This window comes from Nelusetta ayraudi, unplaced genomic scaffold, assembly GCF_046127955.1.
Source record: "Nelusetta ayraudi isolate G7.1 ecotype Tasmania unplaced genomic scaffold, CSIRO-AGI_Nayr_v1 ptg000075l, whole genome shotgun sequence".
NCBI classification, from domain to species: Eukaryota; Metazoa; Chordata; class Actinopteri; order Tetraodontiformes; family Monacanthidae; genus Nelusetta; species Nelusetta ayraudi.
Genome location: NW_027466125.1, coordinates 2,527,501 through 2,541,200, shown reverse-complemented (window position 1 = coordinate 2,541,200; position 13,700 = coordinate 2,527,501). Strand labels below are relative to the sequence as shown.

The following is a 13,700-nucleotide window of genomic DNA, read 5'->3' as shown; positions in this document are numbered from 1 at the left end:
GCCCCGGACCTGGAACAGCGCTCTCTGATCTGGCGCACTGGGTCTTAGGACGCATAGAGAGACGTCACAGACAGTCAAAACCAATTGGTGTGTTTGGAGCCGTTCAGATTGAAACACATTTGTCCAAATGCGATTTGAAAGCACCTCCCAAAGATGGTTTCAATCAGTTTTACAAAAATCAGATTTCATGTGATTTGTGACTGTTCAGACAACAAAACAGCCATCCGGTTTCAATCTGGATGGGCTTAAAATCGGATCTTGGCTGGCAGTCTGAACGCGGTTATAGAAAATAGAAAATAAATAGAAAAATATTACGTCATCAAATGTCACACACCAAATCTTTTCCATAGAAGCCAGAGCCCAACCAGGCCACTTTGACACAAACCAATCACCAATAACCAATCACCAGAATGGATCCATATCAGGACTTCTAGTGTGTCTATCCAGTCAATCCATGTCACAAAACAGAACTGAGTCGGGACACATCCTTGACACCTTCCTTGAGGGAAGTCAGTGCAAGGCTGCTGAAGGAGCATGACGTAATTACACTGTAGTGCCTCAGAGCAACAGTTAAGAATGCGGCCCTCGCTGGAGGATTTGCTGGGGATGGAGAGTTAGTTCCATTTGGGTGGAAGGGTGGAAGGAAGCTGCGGTGCTGTGGCTCGGGGTCATTTGCTGCAATATTGGCATCGTCCATCACTGTCAGCGTGACAAACGCGTCAGAAATGTTTGAGCGGCTCAACCTTAAGATGAAATATTGTATAACTGTCCCCGCTGCCTTTGTACTTCAAGGACTGCATTTAACCGAGTGAAATGTTCACCATTCAAGTTTCTGAAATTCACCTGAATCTCTCTTTGCACATTGTCTCTGGAAACTCACTCCGTCTGTAAAATATGTGTGTACTTCGGTCTAAGTGGTAGCAAGCGAGTCAGTTTGCGGTGAGTTGGTATTTGGCTAATAGGAGCCAATGCCCACCACGCCCATTTCCCCTCTAGTCTGCTCCAATTCTTCTGTTCCCCTCCTGTCCCCACGGCAACCGCGCCGACTTCCTGCTTCCTCCCGGCCCTTGCGGCCACAAAGTGTGGCTAAAAATAAAATTGCAGGACTTTTCCTGAACGCACCATTGTCACCATTGTTCAGACGGTCGGCTGTTTATTCGTTCAGCCTCGTTTGGCGACGAGCGTAAAGGCTAGTCAGTGGGTCAGAGCGCAGTGGATGTTACACATGACGAGGAAAAGCGCTTCACGTCACGTCAGACACGTTGACGCACTGACAGAGTTTGAAACACACCGCAGGATTAATGCAGGAAATCCTTCCGTCTAGCAGCTTCAGCAGAACGCCTTCTTATCGCAAAAGTGTAACCACGGGACCAGTAACCAGGAGTTGTTACTTCCTGACAAACCAGTCCAATATCTTTGGGGTTCTTTCGGCTGCAGAACAAGATGGCACTGCCGTGCTGCAATTATCACTATCGTCAGCCCCTGGTGGGTCTGCACGGCGTTGTAAAAGGTGGGACTTCATATTTCTGGATAAACACACCAACATTTCAGGATATTAAAGTCTCCATCAAGTGGAAAAAAAAGTTTCCAAAGAAAGCTGACATGAAGATATAAAATAAATCTGAAATGATATGTGCATGTAGTGATGTGTTTGCCTCTTGCGTGTCGCATGTTTATTCAGCGCCACCATGTGAAATCATGGGCTACCATGTCAAACTCTGGCATGCAAGTTATCACATGGTATTACGATCAGTAAGCTTCACAGGCTGCAGTAATTATGTTGTGCGTGTTTGCCCTGGTTTTGACTGCAAATGGTTGTTTAACACTTGTTTCTCATTATTATTAATGCGAGCATAAACATGCTGTCAAATTCTGTTTGTTTCCCCAGAAGTTATTCTCATTAAAACAATATTACCATATTAAAACTGTACTATATTGATTTCCCATAACAAAATATGAATGCATTTTCTGTTGTTGCATTTTAACAAGGAATCCATTCAACCTTTTTTTTTAAATTTACTATCAGCTGCAGAGTTCAGCTTCTATTCGCTCGCTGCATTCAATTCATTTCCATCACAGTCGCTCCTGGAGACATCGAAAAGACAAAAAAAAAATCTTGAAAATTGAATTACGCAATAAAAGTAGAATCCTGAGAGCACTTGAGTCTTGGATGTGGGTGTGGTAAGTGTGAAATTTCTTTCAAAGTTCTCATATAGGGGCAACACCCGCCACCGCTACCAAAAGCTGTAACGAGCTCCCCAAAGGCTGCATTGTTCCCCAGCAAAGTGTGACAAAGAGGAAACACTGAGAAACACTGTTGAAAACATAGACTGTTGTTCATTTATGTTTCTGTTTGCCATCTCAGCTGCCGCCTGTGTGCGGGTATGCACTCGCTATTTAAAGGTCCCATTGTACACCTATTTTCAGAGCTTTAAATTGTATCCAGTGGAACAGCCACGCATGAGTCTAAAAAAAAAATTCTAAAGATTTTCAGAAAATAGCTAATTTAGCCCCCGAGTTTACAGCCTTCTACACAATGCTGGGTTTGCCATTCTGCTTTGCAGGGCCAGAGGAACACCTGTCTAGCCAGAGTGCACCGTCTGTGTCTCTCTCACACACTGAAAGTGAATAAAATCACACCAAATAATGAACAAATGTCTGACTCTTTAAATTTCTATTCCAACAAAAACATGTTTGAAAGCACAAACACATAATCTCACTTAATATAAACGTGACAGTGCGCTTTAAATTCATTTACAAACAGACGGTTGAGCTGGCATTGAACAAATTTGAGGACGGTTAAAAGTTTCACAAGCGTTGTGCCTTTTATTTTGCGACGTCAAAAAGGGCTGATCCCTGGCTTCTGAAAAGCGGGGCAAACAAAAGAAGCAAATGATGGAGATCTTAGTTCGTTAACAGGATAGACGCACATATTCTAAATAATAATTTTTTACGGCAGCCCAGATCATCAAATAAATGACGTCCGCTTTGGATGTGCTGGTTTTCTCGGCCAGAACAGAGTGACTATTTTCACTGCGTGTTCCTCATCATCAGTATACTGAGTGTGTTTGTTTGCGAGCGCCATGGTGGATTAGCGCGCTGCCAGACACCTGCGGCTCTCGGCACTGGGAGGTAAGAGCAGCAGCGCCCGGCGTCCCGTCCTTCCAGTGAATCGGCTGCACAATTTGCATGCAATGTTTGTCATCATATCTGAACTGGTGTGTATCAAAGGGGAAAGTGCACCTATTGCTATTTATTTATTTATTATTTAAATGAAGCTTTTTGATGAAGCTGTGGCTACTTGGCGTGTGTGTGTTACGGTCAATATATTTTGTTACTGTTATAGCTGGTAGTCATTGTTTTCTTTCTGTTAGAACAATTTAGGATCTAAAACTGATCATAAACAAACATTCATCCAACATGCTGATCTTGAACCAACCTGTCTGTCTGGCTCACGCCCTGTGGTTTTAAGCTCTGCCTTTGTAGAATAAATCTGTCAGGCATTACAAGGGCATCCCGACCCATTAGAGTGCGGCGCTACTGCCAGACAGGGCGAGTGAAAAACGGGGTAACGCTGGATATGAAAGTTGTGACGCACTTTAACATTCTCAGACTCCTGATGAGATTTTTAAAGCAGAAGACTGTAGTGAAATAATATCACATAACATAAAATGTAGGATTGCTTCTGGGTAAAAAAACAAACAAACAAGAAAAACAATAGTACATGACTGTCAACACAACAGGTCAAAAGAAAGCAGATGTTTTCACATCCCCACGGTGACAAATGGCTGAATCGTGAGGGGACGAGGTGACGTGTTTGAAGAGACAACAGCGGAGGGGAATGGAGAAAAAAAAGAAAGAAGAAGGAGCGTTCAGAAACGATGCTCAGCGAGGTCAGGCAGGGAGTCGGGCGGAAAGAGGGGGCGGGGGGGTACGTGGGAGAAGAGAGAGAGGGAGGGAGTGTTGCATAATGCGGGTATGTGACGGAGGGCTCTCTCTGACGCTGCATGTGGTTAGCAGGGAGCTGCAGAGGTCAGAGGCAGAAAGTGAAGTTAAATAATGCACACGAGAAGTGGCAGCTGCCAGAAAAATCCGGCCCGTCTTTCACGGAGGCCTGCAGGAAACATCCTAACTAGCAGAGCGCCGTACAGGCAGTTAGCTTCTGTCTCATTATTTTAGGCTTGGGACAGAGTGACCGAGGCAGAGGCTACTGTGTGTGCGCGTTCTACTCCCAGCACAATGGTCAATTAATATATATTTAGATCACAACAGATGTCTTGTGCATTATGGTCCAAGGAGGACCTTTATAAGAATTCTTCTAAGAGTACAAATAGAAATCATATATATATACATATATATATATATATATATATATATATATATATATAAATAATAAACAAATCACGTATAAAATCCTTTAAAAGGCTAATATTCAAATATAATGTCATACTGATGGATGTATGCAATGACTGTTGGAAGCTATGAACACAAGCGTTGGGAATTTTGAAATAAAGCGCTTGCCCACCCTACAAATTGTACAGTCAATGTGCACAAAATAAACATGTTTGCCGGCACAAAGCCTGCAGGTATTAGCACGTGTGTTGGCAAAGCAGTGGCAGTGACAACCCCAGATCAGGCCTGAGTAATTAATGTGTTGACTTAGGTCAGAGAGAAGAGAAAACCTTCATTTGATTACAAAACCATTTTGGAAAGCCAAAACAAACACTGCATACGTATCGTGCACATAATGACAATAGACACAGTGTGATGTAACAGTAGAAGCAGGTGACTCCGGCTGACATGGCGCATTCCCATAACACCCTTCAATGAAAATTCATTAAAATGTATGGAAACTGCATGACTCCAAACTACTTCCTCTATTGTTTTGTTTGTTGAGTTTGGACACTCACTCGAGGCGTTGGAGTCTTTTTTTGAACTAATGTCCAGAGTTTAGTGAATAGTCATACATGTGATTATATATTATTGCGTCCTTGTCCCTCGTGCCCAACGTTAGCTGACCTGCATGAATAATTACAACTCAGCCAACTGGCCCCACTTCCTGTAATCCTCCTCTCCACTCTGCGCCGGGCTTGTTTACCCTCTGCTTCCTCCGCTAGCCGCGCAGCGCAGCCCAAAGACGGAACTAGGGCGGCGTTGCGCAGCCACCCCCCCCAACCTCCCATTAATCCGCATTATAATCACTTCACTGAAACATGTCGTTACCGTTTTCACTTTTTTCCACCAGGGTGACTTACAGAAATCGCCTCGCACTTTATCGGACAGTGCACCGACAGTCTCTCTAGCAGGAGTCCTGGAAAACTTCAAACTCAGGTATCGGTGGTGACGTGACCGACCGCTACGACCCGTCCTGCTGCAGGCAGGCAGGCAGGCAAGGGGGGGCGGGCAGCTGCTGCATAACACGACTCGGGCCCCGATGCTGGAAAGAATGAGATGTTTGGCTCTGATGGGGTGTACGGCAGAGTGTGCGACTGACTGAGAATGCACAAACACATCTGCGCAGGCACGGACACGCCTGATCCGACAGAATACGGATGCAGCGATAAAACAGGACGGTTGGAACAGGACACACCAGTGAGTAACAGGACTTAACGCATGCTCGCGCACACACACAGACACACACACTCAGAGTTTCTGCTGTTTAGTCCTCACTAACATCCAGCCGCATTACACAGCAGTGGGAAAGTTATTTATTTATTTTTTTTTTCAGCGAAGGAAACCCTCTCACCAGTTATATAAGAGAAAGGGCCCTGAGCCTGGGTCTGTATCTCCCCCCCTCCCAACTCCAGAGGCACATAAGCATTCGGTCTACGCACTCGACCACGACCATGACGACAACAACAATGACAACAACAACAACAACAGCAGCAGCAGCAGCGACACGAACACCTCTGACAGGCAGGAAGACATTCTTTGGGAAGAAAACAGCTTGGGGAGGCTACACACACACACACACACACACACACACACACACACACACACACACACACACACACACACACACACACACACACACACACGCACACACACGCACACAACCGACTGCTCAGGTTTAGTCAGCGGCGCCACTATTTATCAGCCACATGCTACAAAGCAGCAGCAGCAGCAGCAGCAGCAGCCTTTGCTGGTGGCTGCAGGAAGTCACAGCTTATTCGTGCCTGAGCCTTGGCAGGCTGGGACGGTGGTGAATGAGCACTGAGATAGAAAAAAAATAAAATAAATAAAGATTCTGGGTCGCCCGCGGCTGAGCGCGAGGATTCTGCCGACTGCTCCAACATGCGTTATTTTTATTTATTTATTTATTTATTTATTCATTTATTTTCCTCCTCGGTGGAAGACCTCAGCCTCGGCTCTGAGGGCTCCACAAAGAGAATGAGCACATTTGCTGTGTGTCTGGGAACGACGCAAGTCGGCATTGTTCATTTTGTACTGAATAATGAGGTCATCAGCGGCCTGACTCACGCACCCTGACAGATGACTACTGAAACACACACACACACACACGCACACATCAGGAGTGCATGTGTTTGTCATGCAGCACGGTGGGACGAAGACGGGTGTCTCATCAACGGCTTAGCCTATAAGTACACGTGTGTGTGTGTGTGTGTGTGGTGGGGGGTTAAACACATACTTGCCGCTGCCCACATGTGTTAAAAAAAAAATTTAAAAAAATGAGTGCAGCAATATAACTCTCCAGGTCAGACGCGTCTCAGATGACACGTGCGTTCCTTTTATCAGGCATTGCATAATGAGATTAGCAGCAGAAAGACCTGGGTGAGCCGCCTCCAATTACCCACCACGCAGATTTTCTCCTGTAAATGCTTAAAAACTGCGCCAACGCCTCAATGAGACCGGCCTCCTTTTTCCTTTTTTCGGTGACAACTTGTCACTGTCAGGGATCTTGTGTGCGAAGGAAGAGAGGAAAGAAGAGGAGACGGGATGGGGGAGGAATCCATTTAAATAAAAAAAAAGGGAGAGTGGGGAGGCATCTGCATTAGCGGCTAATCCGCCGCAGTCGGAGCGCTTTCTCTCCCCCTCTCTCCCCATCGCTGTCCGCGGGCCTGGAGGCACCGGCCGGCCGGCCAGCCGTCATCCGCGGCGCGCATACCGCAACAGAGCGAGACGTCACCTCGGAACGAGATCCGTCCCTCATGAGCAGCGCATGACTCGCCAGAGATAAATTTAACGGCCGAGGAGTTATCGATCCGCGGCCACGTGACGCCGCACCCGTGATGCCACACCGTGCCGTGTTTGCTATATGCATTTTGCATGTCAACATGTTTCAGATGCGGCTCCTTCACGGGGGCTTCTGCAGGCTGCTGCTGCTGCTGCAAAAAACAAAAAACAAAAAACAACTCCCGTCCGCAAGAAGACAATTCCACCGTTGCCAGTCCACGCTCGGCAGCCCAGGGGAGGGCCGGCCGATGAAAGCACACGCACAAAAGGGAGCATCTCTCTCTCTCTCTCTCTCTCCCTCCCTCTCTCTTTCCCCTCCTCTTTTTTCTCTCCCACCCCTTTTCTCTCTCTCACCCACACACGTTCTCTATTTAGCTCACCCTTAAAAAGGATGCCTAAAGATAGAAGGAAGAAGATGAGCCAGGAGCCAGCAGCCAGTGTCATGGCAACAACGTGCAGAGGCTCACGAGCAAGCGAGGAAACTTATAATCAAAGCCAAAAGAAGCCCCCCCAAAAAACGCTGTCACAGTGCTTAAAGAGAGACATGTATATATAAATATATATATATACATACCTTGCTAAAAATTTCAACACAGCAACGTGAGAAGAAATAAAAGGAAAGGCGAGGATTTCACGGCTGAGGGTACGGCACGTTTTTCCAGCACCTTCTTCTTCTTCTTCTTCTTCTTTGTCTTGGATGTTTTGAAGCAGGTTGATGATTAGAAATAAAAAGTTTACTACAGACAGCACTACAGTACTGTAAATTGCATTGTAAGTTCTATAACACAATCGCTGTGCGCGTCAGGGCACGCATGAAATGTTTAGTCAAAACTGCAATTTTAACGCATAATAATAACAACGCGTAAATCTAAACGGCAGATGGAACACTTCCTAAATGACTTGGTTCTATTTGAGAAATAGAACTCAGCAGCGGTGAATGGAAGGAGCAACATAGATTCAAGCTGGCCAATCAGGTCAGATTTGTCGTTGCTTGCCGTGTGCGACCAGCCTGTGCTGGCCGCAGGGCTCTGACATGTTTAATGGCGCTCGTGCCATAACGAGTGAAACGCGGCAATCTTTTTTGTATGTTACGCTAGCAGCCACCATGTATATGTGGCTCACTCAGCGCACACGCCGAAAAAGTTTACGAGTTCGGCATTAGTGGGCCTATAGAGCGTGTGCAATAGCGCCACTTCACATCTGCCTCTGCAACTCACATGATCTATTTGGCCAATCAGAACGATCCTGGAGAACATCACTTACAGACACGTCAGGACGCAGCCAATCAGAACGAGCTGAGACGCAGCACGTACGACACTGTGACGTCACGCTTAGAATAAAGTCTTTTCTGATGATTTTCTGGCCTTTGTCAGTTTTTTTTTTAAACGACCAAAAGACCATGAGGGAAAAATCTTCCACAGAAATATTTGATATGATTCGCATTTCAGGTTATTGTTGTCTTGTCAGCCGTTGTAAAGGCATTTATTTTTGTATTCGGTCTATGAAAAAAATGCTTTTTGGGCGCATTGGATCTTTTTGCTGCAGTACCTCAAGTGGCCACTGGGAAGAAAAATCGGCGCACCGCCATATTGCCAGTCTGGTCTCCAGTTCTTATAATACATCCATGGCTTGTCTCCTCAGCAAACACATGTCTTTTCCAACTCATAGCAACTCTTTCTTCTTTGCAGTTAACAAAAGCAACGCGGTGCAGTCGCCTCTCGCTATTTGCCACGGGTCAGCCTACTTTGCCATCTGTAAAGGATCGACTGCTAATGCTTGAAAACCGTCAATTGGAGCAGCTGATGTGCAATGTTAAAACTGTGGTTTCCTAAGGGACCTTGACACAGACGAGCAAAACACCATTCATCGTTGATTTCATTTTGTTCCCAAAGAACACCTTAAACCATTTGGAGCCATATGCATGTTCGCTACGTCGGCACAGATATCTGACACGTCCCCAGAAGTGTCTTGGCTGAAACGCTGCATCGTCTTCCACAAGAATCACCCCCATCCCTCCCAACCTTCCCCCGTCCCTCTCCCCCGAGGCCACTTGCACATCAAAGCGGCAATTCTGAAAAGCTTGCTTTCACTGCTCTGAAGCTAATTTTACACAGCTGACAAAGGTGTGCTACACCTCTCACACTTCTCTCCTCGGCGCAAACCAGTTCAAACAGAGACAATTTCCACGCCGGTCCCCTTTTCGAACGCCGCCACGTTCGGCACCGGTTGTCCGCAGCCGGATCGAAAAAAACAAAAAACACAAAATAAAAACCATTTGAAAAGTGAGGGCGGCCAGTTGAGGATGAGTAATGGCTTCAGGGCAGTGGATGACATTAATCCACGTGGCCACCGTCCTCACACATCAGTCCCTTCATTATCTGATGAAGCACTGACCGCTGCTCCGTCATCTGCCCACTGAGAGCGTCGGCAAGAGGCTGTTTATCACGTCCTCTGTTGTGAGTCTTAATTATGTCATCTTCAGCTGCTGGTGTGTACACAACAGGCAAACAAACCCAGTGTGAATTGAGTGGGTAAGGCGCCATATTGCACCATAACCTGTACATATGGCGCCCATTAAGGCCCCTTAAGGCTTTTTAAAGCCCTCGTAGACGTGTCTGTATTCTGTGTGTGTGTGCGTCTCGTGACTGCCGACACGTTATCAACTTACCACATTGACCTGCAGCGGTTCCGACCCAGGTCTTAGAAGCCTCCTCCTCCGGCAGCTGCTGGAACCTCCGGAGCGCAGACGCACTGACGATGACGACGACTGGCCCAAGTCTTGGGGAGGAAGACGCAGCGTTGGGGGGAAAAAAAAAAAAACATGAGTGGATTTTCAAGGAAAACGACACACACACACACGTCACATGTTTTGTATGTCACTGTGTTACCTGTTTGAGGCAGCAGCAGCGCCAGGGCGGTGAGGGTGTTGGGGGGCAGGGTCAGCGAGCGGCACCGCTGGAGAGACACCCTGAGCGGGGGCTCCAGCGGCGAAACGCCCAGCGGGCGAGACAAGGCCTGGAGGGTACTGGGCGGTTAAAACACTTCCAACATTCCATATGCTGACACATGCATGCAGCAGGTAGAGCGCATTCAATTTGCCCTTCATGCAGAAAAAAAATAATGTTTTCAAGCTTGCTTTTTTTTTTTTTTTTTTTTTACCTTTTTTCAGGAGTAAACAAGTAAGTGTTTCACATTCAGCAACTCTATTCCGGTACAGTGGTTGTTTTTTTGTTTTGTTTTTTTCCATGCACACAGCAAAAAACCATGAGAGGCGATACATCACGCCAACTGTGCGGTCTCGGGTTAAAATGAACTGACTTTGAGTTAGGCCACCGAGAGGTACAGCTTATGGGAGCGATGAGGCAGAAAATTGGCCGTGGAGAAATACTGAGAGAGAGGTGGAGAGAGGGAGCGAGAGAGAGAGAGAGAGGGAGAGGGAGAGGGAGAGAGAGAAAGAGGGAGAGAGGGAGAGGGAGAGAGAGAGAGAGAGAGAGAGAGAGAAGGAAGGGAGGAAAGAGAGGCAACAAAGAAAGAACAAGGGGGGAAAGGGGAAGGGTAGGGCAGGGGGGGTGGGGTGGGCTGAGGAGGGGAGGGAAGGAGGTGAAGTGAGGGATGAAGAACAGAGTCCAGAAATATAGGCCTCTATAAATGGGGCAGAGCGCGCATGCATTTCTTGCAGCCAGCAGCCAGTGGTGTATAAATACTGGGTTAGCAACTGGGCCGTTCTTCAGGGTCTGTAACGTGTGCTTGATTCATCGTCACGGGTGAGAGGGGCACTTTTACCTTTCATTATTACTTTTAAAGAGTTATTTGAACACGACCAGTCAAAAGTTAGCCAGTCAAAACCATACTTCTCATGCAGCGTTGTTTCCATTTAAAATCTTTGCTACTTTCCACATTGTAGATTCATACTGAATATATCAGATTACAGGAGCAATATACTGTATATGTCATTATGTAGCAAAGTAAAAATAATAATAATAATGATGGATTGGATTAATATTGCACTTTTCAAGGCACCCAAAGCACTTTACATAGAACCCATTATTCATTCACACTGGTGGTGGAAAGCTACATGGATAGCCACAGCTGCCCTGGGGGCAAACCAACGGAAGCGTGGCATCCAGTCTGCATCAAATGGCCCCTCTGACCACCACCCAACATTCACTCACATTCATACAGGGCAATGTGGGTTAAGTTTCTTGCCCAAGGACACAACGGAAGACTGGGATGGAGCGGGATTTGAACCGGCAACCTTTCGGTCATTGGACAACCCGCTCTACCTCCTGACCTACAGTCCCATTTAACACATTTAAAATGTTAAATAACAATAAATATGTTTGATATGAAGGGTGGCTAGAGCACGTAAATAAAAATGTTCAAATCTTTTCACAAATTTTACTACATAATTCCATGTGTGTTCATTCATAGTTTTGATGATGAATCATGATGATGAATGATCATGAAAATGGAAGGGAAACCACATAATGAGAAGTTCTGTCCAAACTTTTGACTGGTAGCGTGCATACAATGAGTCCTGTTCATCGGCTGTGCAATAGACGTCCAACTGGTTGTTTCTTTCACGCCAGTAATTCTATTTGTGTATCATCACATCTATCACATCTCCATATTTGCTGTTTTTTGTTTTCACGTGGCATCTTACTGTGTGCTGCAGCTCCGTGGACTGCGTCTCCTTAGTCACGCCCGTCTCTATGACGGAGCACGGCCTGGCACGGCCGGCCCTCCGCCTCGGCCCCGGCGAGAGCTGCATGGCGGGCGCCGGCCTCCGCCGCCGTCGGCACAGCGAGCCCACCTCGCTATAGTGGCTGTAGAGTTCCCGCTCGAGGGGGGGCATGCGCAGGTCCAGCACGGCCGAGGCTGGCCGAGGGCGAAGGCGTGGCGGCTTGTGGGGCACAGAGGCCTTCTCTGTGCTAGAGTGGAGCACGGCTGGACACGGCTGGCGCACACCGCAGCCTGTCTGGCTGGCAATCTGCTCACACAGCTGGGATTGGCAGAGACACTCAGCGTATTTGGCCCCCGCGTAAAAAAAAAAAGGTGCATACAATGCATTTCTTGTGTGGAGTAAATGGGCAGGGAATGGCCTCCACCCTTTTCCCCGCCGCTGCAACCTAAAAATGTAGCTCATTTATCATTAAAAAAAAAAAAGGGTGTGATAATGACGGGCTTACTTTTGCTGGGCATAAATACCATAACAGTGCCTTGATGATCGGCCAAATCCAGGGGAGAGAAAGTGGGTTTAGAGAAGTAAACAGTGGGGTAATTAGGGAGGAGTCATCACCCCTGCCCCTTACCCTCACTGAATTATTGCAAGGCTGCACATTAACCTGCCTGGTACTGAAACACACATTCCCACAACCCCTTAGCATTGCATAATAAAGCCCTTTTGAAAGTGTGCTGAGTATTGGGATGTCACATCTCATTTTGTCAGTGGGAGTCGGGCCTAACGTGTCCTGACTCGATGGTGTGACTGGAAGGGAGATGACTAATGCGTCCGCTAGAGTGAAAAGGTGCCGTCATGAAGCGAAGATGTCACAGTGCTCGGGAGGGTGGGGGCTATTCGTGATTTTAAAAAAAGACATAAGAAGAAGAATCAGTTCCTTTGAGTTTTGTCCTTTCCTGGCCGAGCAGGAAAGGACAAAACTCCTTTGACGTTTGCTGTTTCCCACTGTTGGAATAATCAAGCGTTTCCTCTTCTCTCCAACAGATGGGGCAAAAGGACAGCAGCAGAGTGTCTGGGTGTCTGATTCACATCCTTACAGGCCGGTGACTGAACGCTCTCCCCTGACTGTTGATGAGGCCGAACCTGAGAGCAGCGTCAACGCGAGGGCGAAACCGACGAAGTTCTGTGGCTGCGGATTCACGCAGCACGTGAGTGGATGTGGGTAAAACTGTTATATAAATGAGACATGACTGCATGATGGAGGCCGTAGGCAATGTTAATGATGTAAAACAAGCCTGGAATGGAGGATTATTGCGTTACGATGCATCACACATTTAAATTGCTCATCTCAAGAAACATATTATTGCGTTTTGCATGGCAAATGCATGTAGCAAACTAATCCTGCAGCTCAATTTGTACCTACAAAAAAAAAAAATCACATACCTTGAATATTTCCTCTGTGGAATTGGATGCTGCTACGCTATTGGCTGTGCTCTCTTTGTCACCTTGTGAAGATTGGATGTTCTTCTCCGGTACCTCACGGGAATTAGGAGGAGCATCCCGGGAATCCTTCTCATTTCCTGTCTGTCCCTCCGACTTCTCCTCTGGACAGAGACGGCTTACTTTATCGCTTTCCGCTTCTCTGCTCTCCTCAGTCGCACAGTTTGGACCCGACAGGGTTGAGTGATTCACATTTACAGCTGCGCTCCTGTGGTTTGTCTCCGTGCCTTCCAGACCCTGGAGGCCGTTGAGAGCTTGACGTCCCGAGGAGGCCCTGAAGGCTCTCAGGACCACCGTCGGGGTGCCTCCACCTGTCACAGACGTT

At 47.0% G+C, this 13,700-nt stretch overlaps 2 protein-coding genes across 5 annotated transcripts in view; one reads left to right on the top strand and one right to left on the bottom strand.

The window, feature by feature from the left end:
• Positions 1–13,700, top strand: part of asb12a (ankyrin repeat and SOCS box-containing 12a) — a 321,968-nt gene that overhangs the window by 37,277 nt on the left and 270,991 nt on the right. The gene's annotated exons all lie outside the window — the stretch shown is intronic.
• The window catches only part of LOC142899659 (uncharacterized), a 45,738-nt gene that overhangs the window by 28,931 nt on the left and 3,107 nt on the right, over positions 1–13,700 (bottom strand). For 3 of the 4 annotated variants that reach the window (XM_076043363.1, XM_076043361.1, XM_076043362.1), the window contains exons 2-5: positions 13,319–13,700; positions 11,858–12,196; positions 10,083–10,209; positions 9,863–9,972 (exon numbers count right to left, since the gene is read on the bottom strand). The exon at positions 13,319–13,700 is cut by the window's right edge and continues 1,364 nt beyond it. In XM_076043363.1, the coding sequence (XP_075899478.1) occupies positions 9,863–9,972; positions 10,083–10,209; positions 11,858–12,196; positions 13,319–13,700 (958 nt within the window). The remainder of the gene's footprint in view (positions 1–9,862; positions 9,973–10,082; positions 10,210–11,857; positions 12,197–13,318) is intronic. The other variant, XM_076043364.1, reaches the window with a different exon arrangement.